Source organism: Ranitomeya variabilis, chromosome 3, assembly GCF_051348905.1.
Source record: "Ranitomeya variabilis isolate aRanVar5 chromosome 3, aRanVar5.hap1, whole genome shotgun sequence".
Lineage (NCBI taxonomy): Eukaryota > Metazoa > Chordata > Amphibia > Anura > Dendrobatidae > Ranitomeya > Ranitomeya variabilis.
The window spans coordinates 441,505,171-441,528,958 of NC_135234.1; the positions used below are offsets into that span (position 1 = coordinate 441,505,171).

Genomic DNA, 23,788 nt, shown 5'->3' on the forward strand with positions numbered 1-23,788 from the left:
GTCCTCCGGTGTCTCAGTGGTCTGGAGGTGTTGATTGGACATTGCCCAAGCGTGGACAGGTTTAAACCTGTCATTTCCTCCTTTGGTTGCTCATTATTTCAGTTCTGGTGGGTGGTTAAGGACAGTGTTGCTGTGCTTTTGAGGAGGTTGATGCTTCAGCGCCTGTGATTGGTTTATCATTGTTCACCTTAGTTTATGCAGTTACACTGTGGTTTTTGGTTCTGGTATGTTTGCCCTGCCTGCTGTTTGTGTGAACAGTCACCAGCTGCCGTGCTGCTCTCCGGGGAAATAGTATACCCGTCAAGTGTGGCAGACACAGTGCTCTTGCTGGCTAGCAGTTGGTCATTTCAACATCACCCAGCATAACAGGTAGGCTCAAATGAGTGTATACAAAATCATTCAAGGTAGGTCTCATATGTTTTATTTTTCAAAAACCTGCTACATGTATTATAATTATTATTATTTATATAGCGCCATCATATTCCACAGCATTTTACAGATATGGTTGTTCCCAATGGGGCTCTTTGGAGTGCAGGAGGAAACCGGAGAAACTGGAGGAAAGCCACACAAATACAGAGAGAACATACAAACTCCTTGCAGATGTTTTCCTTGATGGGACTTGAATTCAAGCGTTGCAAAGTAGCATTGCTAATCACTGAGCCACTGTATTGCCAACATATTATTAAAAGTTGCATGCCTCTTAATAAATTTGGTGCATTAAACTCCAGAGGAATTTTGGTTGATGGCATTATTTAAGAAGTTATTCAAGTAACCCATATAAGTTTGCATGCATATGACTTACCGTATATACTTGTGTATAAGCTGAGTCTTTCAGCACTTTTTTTGTGCTGAAAAGGCCCCCCCTCGGTTTCTATACTAGTCAATTGTCCCAGAGGGCCAGTGGGGGAGAGAGAGAGGCAAAGCAGCGGATCACAGAAGTAGGAGCCGGCAGCTGCAGCTAAAGCATGTGCTACTGCTTAATAATGCACAGTGCCAGCCGCAGCTGCCGGCTGCCAGTACACATCCTACACACCTACCGACGCGCCATCGCTGGCACTGCATCTCCTTCATTCTGGCGCCAGCAGCTCTTCCTGTGCCGAGCAATCACATGGCCCCGCTCACTAAGGTAATGAATATGTACGCATCTCCAGTCCCATAGGCGTGGAGTGAATATTCATTGCCTTCATGAGCGGGCCACGTGAATGCTTGGCAGGAACAGCTGCTGGTGCAGGAATTAATGAAATGCAGTGCCACCGAGGGCGTGCAGGTAGGTGAGTAGGACATGTTTTTTTTTTATAACAGGAATCATGCATACAAGGGGGATAAATAGCCATACATAATAGAACAGGGACGGGGGAGCCATGCATGCAATAACAGGGACGGTGGAGCCATGCATACAATGACAGGGACCGGGGTGCCATGCATACAATGACAGGGATGGGGGAGCCATGCATACAATGACAGGGAGGGGGGAGCCTTGCATACAAAGACAGGGATGAGGGGGCAATTCATACCAGAATGGGGATGAGGGGACGATGCATACTCGGCTTATACTCGAGTCAATAAGCTTACCCAGTATTTTGTGGCAAAATTAGGTTCCTCGGCTTATACTTGGGTCGGCTTATAATTGAGTATACAGTATACGGTATGTACATGACTGTATTATAGCTCAATGCTTGAGCATTATGTTTAAAGCCAAGGATAGGATTAGATCACTTACAATGAAGTCAGGAAAGGCTTTCCTAGAATTATTTCACTTTAATTGTAGTAAATATGCAAATATATGGCTCATATGCTCATATATATTGCAAGTGAAGAAGTCCAAGTCCTCACATTGAAGAAGATTACTGGCATTCATTGGCATTATAGTTTACCTTGTTCCTCTAGGCTGCATGACAGAATCTCATACACAACAGCTTTTATATATTCTGCGTCGTTCAGCGTCAGAGCAAGACAAGCATATACAGAGTTTACTTCTTCCATCACTGCTTCAATAAAGTTCTTATCGCAGCTTTTCATTTTGTCATAGGTAGACAAGACCGTACTCAGGGCCTAATTGTACAAGCAAACATTTTTATAAATCTTTTGTGTCAGAGAAAATCCCATTATAATAGTAAGAAACCATCACAGTAGCGACCTGGAACTACTCTAAATGTAAATGATGTATCTCAATATCTAACAGGTTAGAAAAGTACACCATACAAAAGAATGTGGATATAATTTAAAGTTGACTTTCAGCACCGCTGCTTGTAGGAACACTAAGCACAAAAAAATTTAAAAAAGGTATCAATCCCCCACTAATCTCGAAAACTAGTGCTCTGAAGCTCCAGCTGAATGGATCAGTGGTTGATCATGAGGAATGTTGCTCTATTCAATCTAATGGGAATATCAAAGATCAGTCAATCTCAGTGCTCAGAAATCTGCAGTAGTCCCATTAGGAATGAATGGTGTTGGGAGTGCCCATGATCGACCTCTGCTGCATTCAGTCGGGGTTCTTCAGAACCCTGACTCTTGGGATATGTGTTGGTAAGACCCCCAGAGATTGGAAAGTTATCCCCTATACAATGGATGTGAGATATCTTTCAAACTTAAGAATTCTTAAAGGGTAATTCACTTCTAAGTTTGGTGCTCACTTAATTACCTTACAGGTATTCTCAAATGTCATAATTTTTATTTTCAGAAATAATCTAAATTTATCTGTTCACAAGTAGTGTTGAGCGATACCTTCCGATATGCAAAGGTATCGGTATCGGATTGGATCGGCCGATATCCAAAAAATATTGGATATCGCCGATACCGATACCCGATACCAATGCATATCAATGGGACACAAAATATCGGAATGGTTCCCAGGGTCTGAAGGAGAGGAAACTCTCCTTCAGGCCCTGGGATCCATATTCATGTATAAAATAAAGAATAAAAATAAAAAATATTGATATACTCACCCCTCCGACGGCCCCGGCTCTCACCGGTCCAAGCGTCTGCCTCCGTTCCTAAGAATGCAGAGTGAAGGACCTTCGATGATGTCGCGGCTTGTGATTGGTCGCGTGACCGCTCATGTGACCGCTCACGCGACCAATCACAAGCCGCGACGTCATCAAGTGTCCTTCACTCCCTGCATTCTTAGGAACGGAGGCACCGCTAAGAGCCAGGGGCCATCCGAGGGTGAGTATATCAATATTTTTTATTTTTATTTTTTACATGAATATGGATCCCAGGGCCTGAAGGAGAGTCTCCTCTCCTCCAGACCCTGGGAACCATATGCACCGCACACTTCCGATTCCGATTTCCGATATCGCAAAAATATCGGAACTCGGTATCGGAATTCCGATACAGCAAATATCGGCCGATACCCAATATTTGCAGTATCGGAATGCTCAACACTATTCACAAGATATAGCCACAGCCATACTATTTACACAAAGCTTATCTTGTTCTAACCCAGTTCTGCAATGGATCATTGTGCAAAGTGGAAACTTCTGGAGCTATATTTTACAATTATTGGAATCTAGGATTGAAAAAAAATCAATAATGGTCGTACCAACTTTGTAGTTCTAGAAGGAGCCACTGGAGCCCTAAAAACATATCACTGAACCTATTTAGTTGCACCATGGGCAAAAGTTATTGCAATGGTATATGTTGATTTAATATAAAGAGTTCATTTTAGGGTAAAATGGATTTTCTGCAATGTTTCTTGGAATATTAGAAATTACTTAACTACCTTCTTTAAATAAAATTTAAATAAAATCATCCCCCTCTTAAACTATTGACCCTGCTGCTCTGCTCTTCCCCCTGCAAGTGACTTTTGCAGAACTGACTCATGCAGGGAAAAGAGACTTCCTGTTTCTACATAGAGCTTAGAATGATTCAGCTAGTCTGTTTTTAATCACGTGATGACATAAACCTAATGGAAATTACAAGAATTAACTGGGTAGAAAGGTAAAATGAGCAATTGTAAGTACACAGTGACATATAATATGATGACTGCAATATATAAAAAGGATAAAAATTTTAATAGGAGTGCTTCTTTAATTCTCACATAAAGTTAGGAAAGGTAAATACAACAATATAAGCTTAATAACAGTTAAACAATATGATGAATGACTAAGATTACCTGTTGTAGCTGCATAGGACTTATTTCTAGTAAGTGTTTCAAGCCAGTTTGGGGATATATCCTCTGTGTTTGGAGAAATCCATGCAACACGCAAACTGCATAGCAAAGTCTCTGTATTGTGAAGTAGCTCATTCTCATTCTAATACACATTTCCTTCTTCATCTGCTCCAGGGATGATAGGATGGCTATAGAAATAATTTTAAATATGAAGAACATTTTTAAAAAATGCACGTGTATGAAACTCTTCATAAAAGTGTTGATATCGGATGGGTCCTCCAGGACTGATTTTGGGAGGGATTAGATTGCTAATTTTGGGAGAGTTCTTAAAGAAGGTTCCTATCAGTCGTTATCACTTGGGGAATTAGCTGATGCCCCAACAAGCCCTCTGCAACAAAAGAAGATTTTATGGCCAGCATTCAAATGGATAGGCATCCATGTAATGTATGGACCATGGAGGCCTCATTTTCTGTCTTATAGAGGGAATTTCTAGTGAGAATTTTAATTTGCAATTAAACTGTATTCTCTGATTTTTCGAACTTATTTGAAATCTATACCTATAAGAAATATAGAAAAAAGCAGGTCTCACTTCATCATCTGACTAGTCCACATGGTATCATGCTGATACTGATGTATCACATATCCATCCTTGAATATGATATATATACGTACTGTACATATATATACAGTGGGGCAAAAAAGTATTTAGTCAGTCAGCAATAGTGCAAGTTCCACCACTTAAAAAGATGAGAGGCGTCTGTAATTTACATCATAGGTAGACCTCAACTATGGGAGACAAACTGAGAAAAAAAAATCCAGAAAATCACATTGTCTGTTTTTTTATCTTTTTATTTGCATATTATGGTGGAAAATAAGTATTTGGTCAGAAACAAACAATCAAGATTTCTGTCTCTCACAGACCTGTAACTTCTTCTTTAAGAGTCTCCTCTTTCCTCCACTCATTACCTGTAGTAATGGCACCTGTTTAAACTTGTTATCAGTATAAAAAGACACCTGTGCACACCCTCAAACAGTCTGACTCCAAACTCCACTATGGTGAAGACCAAAGAGCTGTCAAAGGACACCAGAAACAAAATTGTAGCCCTGCACCAGGCTGGGAAGACTGAATCTGCAATAGCCAACCAGCTTGGAGTGAAGAAATCAACAGTGGGAGCAATAATTAGAAAATCGAAGACATTCAAGACCACTGATAATCTCCCTCGATCTGGGGCTCCACGCAAAATCCCACCCCGTGGGGTCAGAATGATCACAAGAACGGTGAGCAAAAATCCCAGAACCACGCGGGGGGACCTAGTGAATGAACTGCAGAGAGCTGGGACCAATGTAACAAGGCCTACCATAAGTAACACACTACACCACCATGGGCTCAGATCCTGCAGTGCCAGACGTGTCCCACTGCTTAAGCCAGTACATGTCTGGGCCCGTCTGAAGTTTGCTATGGGCATTTGGATGATCCAGAGGAGTTTTGGGAGAATGTCCTATGGTCTGATGAAACCAAACTGGAACTGCTTGGTAGAAACACAACTTGTCGTGTTTGGAGGAAAAAGAATACTGAGTTGCATCCATCAAACACCATACCTACTGTAAAGCATGGTGGTGGAAACATCATGCTTTGGGGCTGTTTCTCTGCAAAGGGGCCAGGACGACTGATCCGGGTACATGAAAGAATGAATGGGGCCATGTATCATGAGATTTTGAGTGCAAACCTCCTTCCATCAGCAAGGGCATTGAAGATGAAACGTGGCTGGGTCTTTCAACATGACAATGATCCAAAGCACACCGCCAGGGCAACGAAGGAGTGGCTTTGTAAGAAGTATTTCAAGGTCCTGGAGTGGCCTAGCCAGTCTCCAGATCTCAAACCTATAGAAAACCTTTGGAGGGAGTTGAAAGTCCGTGTTGCCAAGCGAAAAGCCAAAAACATCACTGCTCTAGAGGAGATCTGCATGGAGGAATGGGCCAACATACCAACAACAGTGTGTGGCAACCTTGTGAAGACTTACAGAAAACATTTGACCTCTGTCATTGCCAACAAAGGATATATTACAAAGTATTAAGATGAAATTTTGTTTCTGACCAAATACTTATTTTCCACCATAATATGCAAATAAAATGATAAAAAAACAGACAATGTGATTTTCTGGATTTTTTTTTCTCAGTTTGTCTCCCATAGTTGAGGTCTACCTATGATGTAAATTACAGACGCCTCTCATCTTTTTAAGTGGTGGAACTTGCACTATTGCTGACTGACTAAATACTTTTTTGCCCCACTGTATATTCTCATCTTTTACATTTTGAAAAGTTACAAAAAGGAAAATGGGCCAATGCTTAAGTTTGGGCATTCTGCATGATTAATACATATGTATACTCACAAAGCCAAATCAATTAGTGGCACAAGGAATGTAGGAAAAAATCAATAGTTTTATTTATACAAAAATTCATATAAAATCATATCAATGTATATAGGTACCTCAAAATAGAACTAGAGAGACAGCAAAATTGGGCACAAAAACAGTCCTAATAAATCCAATAAATGCTGGGTGGTTCTTACAGCGAGTGGTCTTAGCACCAGATGCGCCGTCAGATCCCTGTCGGCACATTTTTTCATCACAACCACATGGTTTCATTAATGGTGTTTTGATTGGCTATCGGGTATTTAAAATGACCTCTCGCCTCCCCAGTAGACACGCCCCCGGAAGAAAAACAGGTGAAACACACGTCGGGGTGGGACGTGATGGCAATTGGGCACGCTACAGGTATTATACCTATTATATGCACTTTTTTATGGTCCCTAAGTCATTTTTTCAGCTTTTGCAGATGGTCATGATTAGCGCTCTTGTATGAGCCACTGATACAGAAGTTGCTAGCATTGGCTATGTAGTATTATATTTGAGATCACTGGATTACTGATGATCATATGATCAAGCTGCAGCTACGTGTTATGGGTGCCATATAGCGTTTATTGGATTTATTAGGGCTGTTTTTGTGCCCAATTTTGCTGTCTCTCTCTAGTTCTCTTTTCAGGTACCTATATACATTGATATGATTTTATATGAATTTTTGTATAAGTAAAACTATTGATTTTTTCCTACATTCCTTGTGCCACTAATTGATTTGGCTTTGTGAGTTTACATAGTTTCATAGGGAGTGTGACCTACAGCATGTAGCTTAGGGTGTAAGGACTAATATGTATGCATGATTAATACCTAGCAGCACCCCTTTTGCAAGTATCACAGCTTGTAAATGCTTCTTGTAGCCAGCCAAGAGTATTTCAATTCTTGTTTGAGGGATTTTCAACCATTTTTGCTTGGAGAATTCTTCCAGTTATATGAGATTCCTGGGTCATCTTGCATTCACTGCTATTTTGAGATGTAGCTACAGATTTTCAATGATGTTCAAATCAGGGGACTGCGAGGGCCATTGTAAAATATTCAGCTCGCACATTTTGAGGTAGACTATTGTGGATTTTGACATGTGTTTAGGATCATTACCCATTTTTGTAGACGCCATACTCTTTTCAACTTCAGCTTTTTTATAGATGGTGTTATGTTTGTATCAAGAATTTATTGAAATTTAATTGAATCCATTCTTGCCTCTATCCATGAAATGTTCCCCATGCCATTGGCTGCAACACAGCCCCAAAGCATGATTGATCAACCCCCATTCATAATGGTTGGTGAGATGTTCTTTTCCTGAAATTTTGTGCCCTTTTTAATTCACACATACCTTTGATCATTGCTGCCAAAGAGTTCTGTTTTAACTGATTGATTCACAGGACTTGTTTCCAAAATGCTTCAGGCTTGTTTAGATGTTATTTTACGTACTTCTAATGCTGAATTTTATGGTGAAGATGCAGAAGACGTTTTCTTCCAATGAATCTTCCATGGAAGCCATATTTGTGCATATGTCTCTGAATAGTAAAACAATGTTCCACAATTTCGAACTCTGCTAAATCCTTCTGAAGGTCTTTTGCAGTCAAGCAGGGGTTCTGATTTGACTTTCTAGCAATCCTGCGAGCAGCTCTCATTGAAATTTTGCTTAGTCTTCCAGACCTTATCTTGACCACCACTGTTCCCGTTAACTTCCATTTCTTAATTACATTTTGAAATGAGGAAAGGGCAACTTGAAAATGCTTTGCTATCTTCCTATAGCCTTCTCCTGCTTTGCAAGCCTCCACAATTTTCATTTCCACAGTGGTAGGCAGCTGCTTAGAAGAGCACAATGCTGCAGTTTTTGGCACAAGGTTAAAGGAGGTTGGGTTTTCATAAAGCTGGGAAATGCGCATCATCTAGTTTTTCCTAACCATGATAGTGAACAAGCCATAAATCATAACAGGCTAATTAAGGTCTGAAATCAAGGTCAAAGTTATCAGAGCACACAAATCTCCATGGATGTCCAAACTTTTGCATCTGCCCATTTTCCTTTTTGTAATTTTTAAAATATAAAAAAATGATACTTGTTTGCCTAAAATATAAAGGAAATGTGTCATCTTTAACTTTAGCCCTTTCAGAGATAATTTCATCTTCAACCTGCTTAACTGTTTGCAATAAATGTAATTTTGACCAGGGGTGTACAAACGTTTACATGCCACTATATATCTATGTATACATATATATTTATATTTATTATATATATATATATATATATATATATATATATATATATATATATATACACACACACACTACTGTTCAAAAGTTTAAGGTCACTTAGAAATTTACTTATTTTTAAAAGAAAAGCACAGTTTTTTACAATGAAGCTAACATTAAATGATTCAGAAATACACGCTATACATTGTTAATGTGGTAAATGACTGTTCTAGCTGCAAACGTCTGGTTTGTAATGCAATATCTTCATAGGTGTATAGAGGCCAAGCTTTGAGAAAGAACATACCATTGTTCGAAACGCGTTGCTTGCTACTCTTCACTATGTAATTTATTGGATTGGACTGGACTTTGCCTTTTATCCTTAATAAATTTGTAAGTTTTTGGAAGCTGGATTTTTTTCTCTTTTTTGGATTACCAAGTTTGAGGTGTTCGGATCACACAGAAGAACATTTGTGAGACGCAGAACAACTGAAAAGATGCTGGAAGAGTGCCTGATGCCATCTGTCAAGCATGGTGGAGGTAATGTGAAAAATAAACTAGTAAAACTTACTTTTGGACTGTAAAAATTTGCATATACATTTCACAGGATCCTGTTGAACCATGGTCAGCATGAATCAGAGCCAGATTGCAGCCAGGTATGTTTTTCTCTAAAGTGCTCTGCTATTTCACAGAAAACAGTATACAGATCCAGTTGGGGACTACAGGCAGAGGCGGGACTATTCCGAGGTCACTCCTGGCTGGCTTCTACATGCCCTGCTCCAGGATTAATCTAGTGACAGGTTCACTTTAAGGTTTAGTTTGTATCTAACCACAGTCAAGAGAAGCAAGGACAGTAATGGGTTAAAGCACCAGAGATAACAGCCTGATCAAAAACCGTGGGATAATATTTGGTCTCATCAAGGTTTCAGAGTCTTGTGTAATATAGGATAATTGTTACTATTGCCTTATATCATATTTACCTGAATAAAGTACTTGTGGCAGAGAGTCAATAAATATCGCATCACTCACTAATGTTTTTCTGTTCATCTGGTTCAACAAAAGGAAATGCCAGGATACCTGTAATTAGCAAAAATCTCATTGCTCTGGTTTTATTTGGGGTTGAAAAAAAGAAGTTTAACTTAGTAATGTAAAAAACACAACCTGGGATGAAAACAAATTGAGCAAATACTCTGCAGTAAGTAAATGCTTCATTAGCAATAGTACATGTAAATCACTGGAAATAGGACCGTCCTGATTGGGTATACCTTGTCATGTGGGATTACTTTTATGTTTTTTTTATCAAAATAGTATTAACTAAGTATCCTATGTTAATTACACGTCCTATTACAAGTGTGTTTGCTCATTATTGTTTGTATGCTAAGTTGTGTTTATTAATGGCCATAGTGTGAACGCACACCAACAAGTTACACTTGAACTAATATGTCAAATAAAGGTTAAAGAGAATGTACTAGCAAAAAGAAATGTTCTGCAGGAGCTTGAAGCTGTAAAACATAAGAATGTTAGTGATACTCATCTACCACCCCTCTTCCACCCACCAAAACCATCACCCCTGGATTCAGCACATGATGCTCTGTGCTTTGCACTGAAAGAGGAAGCAGAGACCTCTCCATCCCACGATCAGCAAGACCACTGCAGATGGTGAATGGCTTCAGCGGGCAGATGACTTGACCAGAGTGTGATCTAAAAAAAATCAGATGATGCCCAGCTCATGTCGCCTGACCACTGCAGACAATCACAACTGCTGGTGAAAGAATAATGTCTCCTCTTGCACTATTAGCGCTGATGAAAGCACGACCAGTGTAGAATCCAGGTGGATGACGGAAGGTGAGTATCACTTAGGCTACTTTCACACTAGCGTCGGGAAAGACCCGTCGCTGTGCGTCGGGCCGACGTTCCCGACACTAGCGTGGTCTCCGCCGCACAACGGGGGCAGCGGATGTATTTTTCCAACGCATCCGCTGCCCCATTGTGAGGTGCGGGGAAGTGCGGGGAGATGGGGGCGGAGTTCCGGCCGCGCATGCGCGGTCGGAAAAAGCGGACCGTCGTGAGCAAAACGTTTTTTTCTCCCGACGGTCCGCTACCACACGCCCAAGCGTCGCAAAACGGACGCGACGTTTGGCAATGCGTCGCAAATGCGTCGCTAATGTTAGTCTATGACGAAAAAACGTATCCAGCAAGAACTTTTGCTGGATGCGTATTTTCGGCAAAACGACGCATTTGCGACGTATTGCAGTTAACGCTAGTGTGAAAGTAGCCTTAGCTTGTTATTTTTTATTGCTCCAAGTTCCTTGGGAACATTTTTGCCCATTTAAATCTTTATTTACATGGCAATATTTAGGTCAGAAATTGGAAGCCAAAATCAGAAGCATGTTCTCTTCCATGTTTGTACTCCATTTATGATTTCAACCTACAAATAGACTTATGTGGATTGAAGCTGCTCATCTGAATTGTATTAGAGGACTTCACTTCTAGAAGAACTTAAAGGGAACCTGTCACGTGAAAAAATGCTATCAACCTGCAGATATGGATTTAATCTGCAGGTTAATAGATAACTGTCTGAACATGATTGGAACCAGCACTTGAAATCCCGCTGCAGGAAGGAAATTAACTTCATTTCTCAAAATAGCATTCAGGTTTCAGTCACAGGGGTGGCATTGGTGTGGGTTCAGTCACCGCACTGTGTTTAGAAAGTGGCATCTGTAACCGCACCCCCGGTACTGACTGACAGCAGCGCAGCATTAGAATCGGCTGTCAGTCAGTGCCGGGGGCACAGCTACAGTCACCGTGCCCTATGCGCCACCCCCGTGTCTGAATGGCTGGGAGGAATAAAGTTCATTTCCTGTTGGCAGTAGGGGTCTAAGTGTGGGCACTGTGAAGGTTCAGAATGCTATTAACCTGCAGATGAACCCCATATCTGCAGGTTAAGAGCATTTATTCTCGTGACAGATTCCCTTTAAAATGAACTCGTATTTTTCAATGGTATCTGATCAAAGACTGGTTTATATACAGAACCAGGGATATCTGTCCCATTAGTAACATACCCACTTTCACAAATCACATATTCATTTCTCTTCCCACAGATTAGTGTGATGAACATGAATATTATTCTATATTGGAAACTATGGCCTGTGAATATACAGTATATTATAACAGAATAACCCAGAAAGTCATTTCTTACATTTTTACATCTAATCCTATTGTTTAATTATATTACAAAAAGTTTAAAAGAAAACTGAATAAATTATAATTAGATCTATTCATAAGTAATGTTTTGTTATGAATCGTCAATAAATTGTGTAAGTTAAAAAGAAAATGCAATTAAAGGGAAAACTGACAACTGACAATTTGTGTGTTTATAAGATACGCATACTTATTAATTGCTTCATGCATGGTTTTACTTTCAAATGGTATCAAGTAGTATTTTTCAATGTTCCATTGTTCAGTTCAAGAACTGAAAATTTGGCACCAGTACGATAACTCAAATTCATCATAAGGCTATGGCTATGCTGAGACTTGTATTACTCCTTGACTATTAACTGACAGCTGCAGTCAACAAAATAGACGTGGCTAGATGAGAAGGCAGAGACTGGCATTGCACCAATGGGGGTGGGGTGGCTAGAGAAGTATTGGGCCATCTGTAATCAGAGAGCTCATTTACATACTGAGAAATTTACATTACAAAGAAACACAGTGTCTGCAAATTGAGATTCTGGTTTGGCTATTATCCTAAAGGTACCTTCACACGAAGCGACGCTGCAGCGATAGCGACAACGATGCCGATCACTGCAGCGTCGCTGTTTGATCGCTGGGGAGCTGTCACACAGACCGCTCTCCAGCGACCAACGATGCCGAGGTCCCCGGGTAACCAGGGTAAACATCGGGTTGCTAAGCGCAGGGCCGTGCTTAGTAACCCGATGTTTACCCTGGTTACCAGCGTAAAAGTAAAAAAAACAAACAGTACATACTCACCTGCGCGTCCCCAGGCGTCCGCTTCCTGACACTGACTGAGCTCCGGCCCTAACAGCACAGCGGTGGCGTCACCGCTGTGCTTTCACTTTCACTTTAGGGCCGGCGCTCAGTAAGTGTCAGGAAGCAGACGCTGGGGGACGCGCAGGTGAGTATGTACTGTTTGTTTTTTTTTACTTTTACGCTGGTAACCAGGGTAAACATCGGGTTACTAAGCGCGGCCCTGCGCTTGGTAACCCGATGTTTACCCTGGTTACCAGTGTAAAACATCGCTGGTATCGTTGCTTTTGCTTTCAAACACAACGATACACGGCGATCAAACGACCAAATAAAGTTCTGGACTTTATTCAGCGACCAGCGACATCACAGCAGGATCCTGATCGCTGCTGCGTGTCAAACTAAACGATATCGCTAGCGAGGACGCTGCAACGTCACGGATCGCTAGCGATATCGTTACAAAGTCGTTTCGTGTGAAGGTACCTTAAGTCATGTGACAAGGCTCGTTAAAGGATCGACATTGACTTGTAGGATTGCTACCCAGGGCCGTATTTAGAGTTTCTGCTGCCCTAGGCACTTTTAGTGCTGCCTCCCCCTTTGGTGAGTATGACACTATCGGCAGTGACTTTGGCAAGAATCGCTGATGTGAAAGTAGCCTTTTGCAGCAGATCCGGCAGTTTTTCTGCATCTGCCACGTAACGGATCGCTTACGGCAACACTGCGTTTGGCCTCATTCATTCTCTATGGGATTTACGGCACTTGCAATGATCTGGCAAATGAGGTATCATACCTCCCAACTTTTGAAGAAGGGAAAGAGGTATAAAGTTTGCGGCGTGCGTAGTGTGCCACGGAAAATTTTAGGCCTCTGACCACACCCATTTCACAACTAGTCACACCCATATCCACGTCCCAACCACACCCATTTAGCACTGCTGATCACACTGTTTCATATACAATAATTATAACCAAAAAAATATGGCCACACAGTGCTCCATACTGTATAATGGCCACACATGATGCTCAATACTGTATAATGGCCACACATGATGCTCAATACTATATAATGGCCACACAGTGCTGCATACTGTATAATGACCACACATGATGCTCCATACTGTATAATGGTCACACATGATGCTCAATACTGTATAATGGCCACACATGATGCTCAATACTGTATAAAGGCCCCACATGATGCTCCATACTGTATAATGGTCACACACAGTTCTCCATACTGTATAATGATCCCACATAATGCTCAATACTGTATAATGGCCACACATGATGCTCCATAGTGTATAATGGCCACACATGATGCTCCATACTGTATAATGGCCATCCATGATGCTCCATACTGTATAATGACCACACATGATGCTCCATACTGTATAATGGCCACACATGATGCTCCATACTGTATAATGGCCATCCATGATGCTCCATACTGTATAATGACCACACATGATGCTCCATACTGTATAATGGCCACACATGATGCTCAATACTGTATAATGGCCATTGTCCACACATGATGCTCCATACTGTATAATGGCCACACATGATGCTCCATACTGTATTAATGACCCCACATGATGTTCAATGCTGTATAATGGCCCCACATGATGCTCCATACTGTATAATGGCCACACATGATACTCCATACTGTATAATGGCCACACATGATGCTCCATACTGTATAATGGCCCACATGATGCTCCATACTGTATAATGGCCACACATGATGCTCCATACTGTATAATGACCCCACATGATGCTCAATGCTGTATAATGGCCACACATGATGCTCCATACTGTATAATGGCCACACATGATGCTCCATACTGTATTATGGCCCACATGATGCTCCATACTGTATAATGGCCACACATGATGCTCCATACTGTATAATGACCCCACATGATGCTCAATGCTGTATAATGGCCACACATGATGCTCCATACTGTATAATGGCCACACATGATGCTCCATACTGTATAATGGACACACATGATGCTCCATACTGAATAATGGCCACACATGACGCTCCATACTGTATAATGGCCACACATGACGCTCCATACTATATAATGGCCCCACATGATGCTCCATACTGTATAATGACCCCACATGATGCTCCATACTGTATAATGCCCCCCTCCCATCTTATATGCATGGCTCATCTCCCCCCATCCTGTATGCATGGCTCATATCCCCCCTCCTGTATGCATGGCTCATCTCCCTCTCATCCCATATGCATATGGTCGGGAGGTGACCCAGGACTTAAATAAATTTAAAAAAAAAACCTTGCTCAGGTGCCGCCCCCCGCATCGTCCCGCCCTAGGCACGTTCCCTCAAGTGCCTAGTGGCAAATACCGCCCTGTTGCTACCTTCCAATAGGTGGCACTAGAGTTCTAGCCCTCTTCCTCTCTGAAGAGACAATTTGCATAATTAGCATATTTCCCAGAGGAGCATTGCAGCTTTAAGTCTCCTCACCTCGACATGCTTATCATGTCACTCTCCGCAAGGAGAAACGATACTTCTTGGATCCCAAAGAAACTTGGGAAATGTAGTTTTCAGCTGGGAAATGGCAAAACCAGAAGTGATGAATTTCAGCAAGTCCATCACAGGGTGGTAATTATGGGGAATCCAATGTGGATGGTAATAACAAACTTAAAGTTTGTGGAGGGCTATATAATTGCAAAGTAATGATATACAGATGCTTCTCACAAAATTGGCTTTTCATTGGCTGTAAACCATAAACATCAACATTAACAGAAATAAACACTTGAAATAGATCACTCTGTTTGCAATGACTCTATAGAATATACAAGTTTCACTTTTTGTATTGAAGAACTGAAATAAATTAACTTTTTGATATTATTCTCATTTTGTGACCTGTAGTCTCTCCAAAAAGTGACATTTCACATTAAAAGATTTTCTAATAAAGAAAGTGATAGTATATGTCTAAATATTGCTACTTATTTTGGGGAGTTTAATTGCTGACTTACCTGCCAGATATTCAGAATGAGGCAGTGCCATCACTGATTAAAGGGAATCTGTCACCAGGTTTTTGCTACCTCATCTGAGAGCAACATAATGTAGGAAAAAATACCCTGATTACAATGATGTATCACTTAGTGTACTGGATGCAGCAGATTTGACACAATCAGAATTTATAGATGCAGCATGCAGTAGAGCTCATAAAGCTGCCCCCGCCTACACCACAGCTTTCTGCGTACATTGTCTATTGGCAGAAAACTGCTTATCTCCTGGTGATACAACAGTCATTGTATGGAAACAACAGCACACAGCCTGATAAGTGACACATCCCTGAAATCTGTGTCTCATCTGCTACATCATGCTCTCCTCAGATTACATAGCAATAACCCGCTGACAGATTCCCTTTAAATGCTATGACTCCTTCACAATTTTGTCTCAATACAATTTAGTGCAAGGAACTAATGCACAGCTCCATTTTATATTAAAGGGGTTGCCATCAACCTTTGGGAAAAACTATTATTATTTATTTTTAGTTAAATGAATGTATTAAGTTCCAAACATTTGCTGTTGGGTTTCATTAAAAATCTTGCACTGTTTTGCTTTTTAAGGCTCTTTGTGCTCCAGCGCATTCAACCTTGATGTGGTCTGTGAGCATAAATCAGCTGAGAGGAGCTCAGAAAAAGACAGCTATAAGTCCCAAATTCTCCTGTAACTCAATCAGATGGATTCTCAGAAAACTCATTCTGTAGCCAGCAATACAACACAAAGGCTGTAGAAGTGAAATGGTGCAACATTTTTAATGAAACCCAATTGCAAAAATCATATTGAGCCCCAAATCCTTGCATTTAAGTAAAAAATGGCCCCCCCAAAAGTGGAGTGATAAGTCACAACATCACAACATGAGATGGACACATTCACCCTTGGGGAATGTACTGTAGGGGCTTATAGTATATATAGATGTTCAGAAACATAAAATCGGTAACAGAGTTCCACCTACCGGGCACCATTTACACTGTATTTTTTTATTTATCCCTTGGGACTCCTCAGGGGCCAGGACTTAGATTTTACTTCTATCCATGCCCCCTTGTAGCTACGCCCCTGTGGGTGTTGTATATTGACATTGTGCGTCTCAATCATATTATGTGGTTTGGGTATTACAAAGCCTAATTGAAATGTGAAAACTCCTTATGACAGACATCATTAAAATGCAATAAACAGCAATTAAAGTTCACCCACTACTAGTAATTCACATGTCTAATTAACTCCAATAAATATAGAGATTAACACAAAGCATTGATAATGAATGAATAACCTGCAGAGCCACATGAGCGTGGTAGTTATGTGTCAAGCTCTATTTTGTTGTTATTAAAAGATTATGCTGTGTGTATTAGACCCCAATTACATGTTGAATGAAGCATTAAGAATATCGCTTTGGGTTGAGTAGGCTTTAATTGCAATTAAGTGGATTGCTTGAATCCTGCAGCAATATGATTCCGTCTCCCGAGATTCTAGAGATAAGGTGCGTGGACACGTTTCTATTTTACTTCTAAATATTAATAAAGCAAATTGTACACATCACATGACTACATAAATAATGCATTGCCTGTTCCTGCAATAATGTGCATAGCGTTCAGAAGAACAATTAATATATGCGGGATTTGGAGATAACACTATGGGCTTTCAGAGTCATTTTGGCATATAATGTATATAGTTTTGGAGGTAATTGTATTAGAAAACATTGTCTCTTAGTGGTCATTATATGCTTCTCAGTTCATGCTTGGTTCACCAGGGAAGTCCAAATATAGAGTTATTTTATCCACATTGTATTCAACTAGTTGTTAAAATCTGCTTCTTTCTCCTCCAGAACTAATCAGTCGTTTTCAACATGCTCAAATCATGGGTATAATCTGTATTCAGAGAAGACAAACTTTCCCAAGACGGAGATAGGAGATGGCAGTTGGTGCTGATAAGGAGAGGAGGGCAAAGCTAAAGGCAGAGCCCCTCCCAGAGGTCTATAATGAATTTTGACACTAGCATCTCCTTCCTTAGTAATGTTAAAATGTTAGTTGAAAACAGATTTTACCTGAGAATTGAGAATTTTGAAAATTAATTATCAGTTCTGGGAGAGAAAGAAGCAGATTTCTCTGACAAGTTATATTGCAAAGTTGGTAATGTTCACGTCTACTATTTACTTATTGTTACATAAAATTAAAAAGAATGGTTACACTTTAGCCCGTTTCTGATATCGGGCGTAATAATACGCCGCTATCGGTCTCCCTCCCTTTGATGTGGGCTCACATCTGTTCCGGCACGTGTCAGCTGTTTTGAACAGCCTTATATGTAAAGTTTATTTCATGGAGATTAGGGAATTACCTTTTAAAACAGGATTAGGATAACACTACCTTCCCGAATAAAATATTTTCTCTCATCACATGAAAAAAGAAGTATGAAGAGAAATTCAGTTTAGCTTACCTTTTTAAGATGTGCTAGGAAGTCCTGAGGAATCGAAGTTCCCAGCTCAGAAATTAGCCACACACAGAACTGCCTCTCCTCTTTCTGTGAATCTGAAGAGATCAGATTTATAATAAGCAACAATATTGTATATCACGATGATAAAGTGATGTACTGTGTGCATGGAAATCATTAAGTATGAGTGGAGAACAGAATATATCAATGCTCCCCAATCTATGGTTTGGAAGCCACATATGGCTATGGCTATGGTGTGTGTGGGTTTGCACACAGTTTAGCATTATTGCCACTGCTACATCTAAAACAACAAGCAGTCCAGTAAGTGATACTTCATTGAAATCAGGCTCTCTTGTAGCTCTCGGATTACATAGCAAGCACCTGCTGACAGATTCCCTTTAACAGATGTAAATACTCTAATACACAAACAGCACCAGTAATGTGTTATTATCGTAGTAGGGGCACAATTTTGTAAGAATTCTATGAATTTGTGATATATTCAGTGAATGTTCTTTTACAACACTCAGTACAGCTTAACCCCTTAGTGACAGAGCCAATTTGGTACTTAATGACCGAGCCAATTTTTACAATTCTGACCAGTGTCACTTTATGAGGTTATAACTCTGGAACGCTTTATCGGATCCCGCTGATTCTGAGATTGTTTTTTCGTGACATGTTGTACTTCAAGTTAGTGGTAACATTTCTTCGATATTACTTGCGATTATTTATGAAAAAAATGGAAATATGGCGAAAATTTTTAAAATTTTGCAATTTTCAAACTTTGTATTTTTATGCCCTTAAATCAGAGAGATATGTCACAAAAAATAGTTAATAAATAACATTTCCCACATGTCTACTTTACATCAGCACAATTTTGGAAACAATTTTTTTTTTTGTTAGGGAGTTATAAGGGTTAAAAGTTGACCAGCAATTTCTCATTTTTACAACACCATGTTTTTTTTAGGGACCACATCACCTTTGAAGTGATTTTGAGGGGTCTATATGATAGAAAATAACCAAGTGTGACACCATTCTAAAAACTGCACCCCTCAAGCTGCTCAAAACCACATTCAAGAAGTTTATTAACCCTTTACGTACTTCACAGGAACTAAAACAATGTGGAAGAAAAAAATTAACATTTTACTTTTTTTTGCAAACATTTTACTTCAGAACCATTTTTTTTAATTTTCACAAGTGTAAAAACAGAAATTTAACCACAAATTTTGTTGTGCAATTTTTCCTGAGTACGCCGATACCCCATATGTGGAGGTAAACCACTGTTTGGGCGCACCGCAGAGCTTGGAAGTGAAGGAGCACCGTTTGACTGTTTCAATGCAGAATTGGCTGGAATTGAGATCGGACGCCATGTCGCGTTTGGAGAGCCCCTAATGTGCCTAAACAGTGGAAACCCCCCACAAGTGACACCATTTTGGAAACTAGACCCCCCAAGGAACTTATCTAGATGTGTGGTGAGCACTTTGAACCCCCAAGTGCTTCACAGAAGTTTATAACGTAGAGCCGTGAAAATAAAAAATCGCATTTGTTTTCACAAAAATGATTTTTTCGCCCACAAATTCTTATTTTCACAAGGGTAACAGGAGAAATTAGACCACAAAAGTTGTTGTGCAATTTCTCCTGAGTACGTCGATACCCCATATGTGGAGGTAAACCACTGTTTGGGCGCACCGCAGAGCTTGGAAGTGAAGGAGCACCGTTTGACTTTTTCAATGCAGAATTGGCTGGAATTGAGATCGGATGCCATGTCGCGTTTGGAGAGTCCCTGATGTGCCTAAACAGTGGAAACCCCCCACAAGTGATACCATTTTGGAAACTAGACCCCCCAAGGAACTTATCTAGATGTGTGGTGAGCACTTTGAACCCCCAAGTGCTTCACAGAAGTTTATAACGTAGAGCCGTGAAAATAAAAAATCTCATTTTTTCTACAAAAATGATCTTTTTGCCCCCAAATTTTTATTTTCACAAGGGTAACAGGAGAAATTAGACCACAAAAGTTGTTGTGCAATTTCTCCTGAGTACGTCGATACCCCATATGTGGAGGTAAACCACTGTTTGGGCGCACCGCAGAGCTTGGAAGTGAAGGAGCACCGTTTGACTTTTTCAATGCAGAATTGGCTGGAATTGAGATCGGATGCCATGTCGCGTTTGGAGAGTCCCTGATGTGCCTAAACAGTGGAAACCCCCCACAAGTGATACCATTTTGGAAACTAGACCCCCCAAGGAACTTATCTAGATGTGTGGTGAGCACTTTGAACCCCCAAGTGCTTCACAGAAGTTTATAACGTAGAGCCGTGAAAATAAAAAATCTCATTTTTTCTACAAAAATGATCTTTTTGCCCCCAAATTTTTATTTTCACAAGGGTAACAGGAGAAATTAGACCACAAAAGTTGTTGTGCAATTTCTCCTGAGTACGTCGATACCCCATATATGGGGGTAAACCACTGTTTGGGCGCACCGCAGAGCTTGGAAGAGAAGGAGTGTCGTTTTACTTTTTCAATGTAGAATTGGCTGGAATTGAGATCGGACGCCATGTCACGTTTGGAGAGCCGCTGATGTGCCTAAACAGTAGAGACCCCCCACATATGACACCATTTTGGAAACTAGACCCCTTAAGGAACTTATCTAGATGTGTGGTGAGCACTTTAAACCCCCAGGTGCTTCACAGAAGTTTATAACGTAGAGCCGTGAAAATAAAAAAATCGCATTTTTTCTACAAAAATGATCTTTTTGCCTCCAAATTTTTATTTTACCAAGGGTAACAGGAGAAAATGGACCCCAGAAGCTGTTGTACAATTTGTCTTGAGTACGCCGACACCCCATATGTGGGGGTAAACCACTGTTTGGGCGCATGGCTGAGCTCGGAAGCAAAGGAGCGCCATTTGACTTTTCAATGCAAAATTGACTGGAATTGAGATCGGACGCCATGTCGCGTTTGGAGAGCCCCTGATGTGCCTAAACAGCAGAAACCCCCCAAAAGTGACCCCATTTTGGAAACTAGACCCCCCATGGAACTTATCTAGATGTGTAGTGAGAACTTTGAATGCCCAAGTGCATCACAGAAGTTTATAATGCAGAGTCGTGAAAATAAAAAATATATATTTTTTAACAATAAAGATTTTTTAGCCCCCAAGTTTTTATTTTCACAAGGGTAACAAGAGAAATTGGACCCCAAAAGTTGTTGTCCAATTTGTCCTGAGTATGCTGGTACCCCATATGTGGGGGTAAACCACTGTTTGGGCGCATGGCAGAGCTCGGAAGGGAAGGAGTGCCATTTTGGAATGCAGACTTTGATAGAATTGCCTGCGGGCGTTATGTTGCCTTTGCAGACCCCTAATGTACCTAAACAGTAGAAACCCCCAACAAGTGACCCCATTTTGGAAAATAGACCCCCCAAGGAACTTATCTAGATATGTGGTGAGAACTTTGAATGCCCAAGTGCTTCACAGAAGTTTATAATGCAGAGTAGTGAAAATAAAAAATATTTTTTTTCCCACAAAAAAGATTTTTTTAGCCCCCAAATTTTTATTTTCACAAGGGTAACAAGAGAAATTGGACCCCAAAAGTTGTTGTCCAATTTGTCCTGAGTATGCTGGTACCCCATATGTGGGGGTAAACCACTGTTTGGGCGCACGGCAGAGCTCGGAAGGGAAGGAGCGCCATTTTGCAATGCAGACTTTGATAGAATTGTCTGCGGGCGTTATGTTGCGTTTGCAGACCCCTAATGTACCTAAACAGTAGAAACCCCCACAAGTGACCAAATTTTGGAAACTAGACCCCCTAAGGAACTTATCTAGATATGTGGTGAGAACTTTGAAAGCTCAAGTGCTTCACAGAAATTTATAATGCAGAGTAGTGAAAATAAAAAAATATATTTTTTTCCAACAAAAAAGATTTTTAGCCCCCAAGTTTTTATTTTCACAAGGGTAACAGGAGAAATTGGACCCCAAAAGTTGTTGTCCAATTTATCCCGAGTACGCTGATGCCCCATATGTGGGGGTAAACCACTGTTTGGGCGCACGGCAGAGCTCAGAAGGGAGGGAGTACCATTTGACTTTTTTAGCGCAAAATTGGCTGTCGTGTTTGGAGACCCCCTGATGTACCTAAACAGTGGAAACCCCCCAATTCTAACTCCAACCCTAACCCCAACACAGCCCTAACCCTAATCTCAACCCGATCCATAATCCTAATCACAACCCTAACGATAATCACAACCCTAACCCCAAAACAGCCCTAATCTCAACCCTAACCATAACCCTAATCAAAACCCTAAATCCAACACACCCCTAACCCTAATCCTAACCCTAATCCCAACCCTAATCCCAAACGTAACACTAATCCCAACCCTAATCCAAACCCTAACCCTAATCCCAACTCTAACCCTAACTTTAGCCCCAACCCTAACTTTAGCCCCAACCCTAACCATAACTTTAGCCCCCGTCGTCACAAAAAAAGTTCAATGTAACCTTTTTTTTGTACGTCGCGTCCGCCATTTCCGCGGATGCGTGGCCGTAACTCTGCCCTCTCCTCCCCAGGACATAGACTGGGCAGCGGATGCGTTGAAAAACTGCATCCGCTGCCCACGTTGTGCACAATTTTCACAACGTGCGTCGGTACATCGGGCCGACGCATTGCGACCGCCCCGTACCGACGCAAGTGTGAAAGAAGCCTTAGGCTACTTTCAGACATAGCGCATTTTTGAGCGCTATTTTGCGGGCGCTTTTCAAAAATGCGCAATGTCATTTTCGTCTGCCGGCAAAGTGAATGAGAAATTCACTTTGCCGTTCAGACACACCGCAAAAAAACGCGGCGCTTTTGTCTGCAAACACGCCGGCGTAAAAAGAATTGACATGTCAATTCTTTACGCAGCGGCGTGTCTGCGTATCCCCCTAGGGCCCCATATTACCTTCCACACACAGCGCCTTTGTCCTGGGTGTCGGCGTCTTTGTACGGAGGGGTTGACACCCAGGACCGGACGTGACGTCGGACAGGAAGAGGGAAGCCCCCGCCCCCCAGTGAAGCAGCATGGAGTCCTTCTGTGTGTGCGTGTGTGTGCGTGTGTGTGTCCCCATGCGACGCTAGTGCCACCATTGTGCTAAGTCGCCGTATGGGACTACTACTCCCATCCGGTATTAGGATGGGAGAGTTGTCCCTGTGTCCGGCGACTTAGCACAATTGTAAAGTTACACAAAACACCTACACACAATACACATACATGACACACAGTACATACAACATATAACACAGAGTATATACTCACCAACAGCACACTTGTAGGCGAAGCCCTCGATCCTCCAGGAAAAAATCCAAAAATAATAAACCAAATTCATACTCCCTGTCCGCAGAATCCATAAAACGAGTGTCCCACGCCGATCGGCTGCTCTCCGGCGATACACTGCCAGGAGCGAAGCTCCTAGCAGTGTATCGCGTACTGTTCCGGAGTTCAATGACTCCGGCGTCTCGGTTAACAGCAGTACAGCTGCGTTGAACTTTCCCACGCAGCACTGCCGTTAAGCGAGAGTGCCGGGGTCAATGACCGCCGGTAAACTCGCTCGCGCATGCGCAGTGACACACCGACAGGAACTATGGCTCCTGTCAGTGTGTTGC

The 23,788-nt window shown here is 41.3% G+C and overlaps 1 protein-coding gene across 1 annotated transcript in view; it reads right to left on the reverse strand.

Moving 5' to 3' along the window:
- Positions 1-23,788, reverse strand: part of LOC143816267 (uncharacterized) — a 657,854-nt gene that overhangs the window by 172,771 nt on the left and 461,295 nt on the right. Inside the window, exons 44-47 of the mRNA XM_077296442.1 lie at positions 18,172-18,263; positions 9,696-9,792; positions 4,115-4,299; positions 1,875-2,052 (exon numbers count right to left, since the gene is read on the reverse strand). Of these exons, the coding sequence (XP_077152557.1) occupies positions 1,875-2,052; positions 4,115-4,299; positions 9,696-9,792; positions 18,172-18,263 (552 nt within the window). The remainder of the gene's footprint in view (positions 1-1,874; positions 2,053-4,114; positions 4,300-9,695; positions 9,793-18,171; positions 18,264-23,788) is intronic.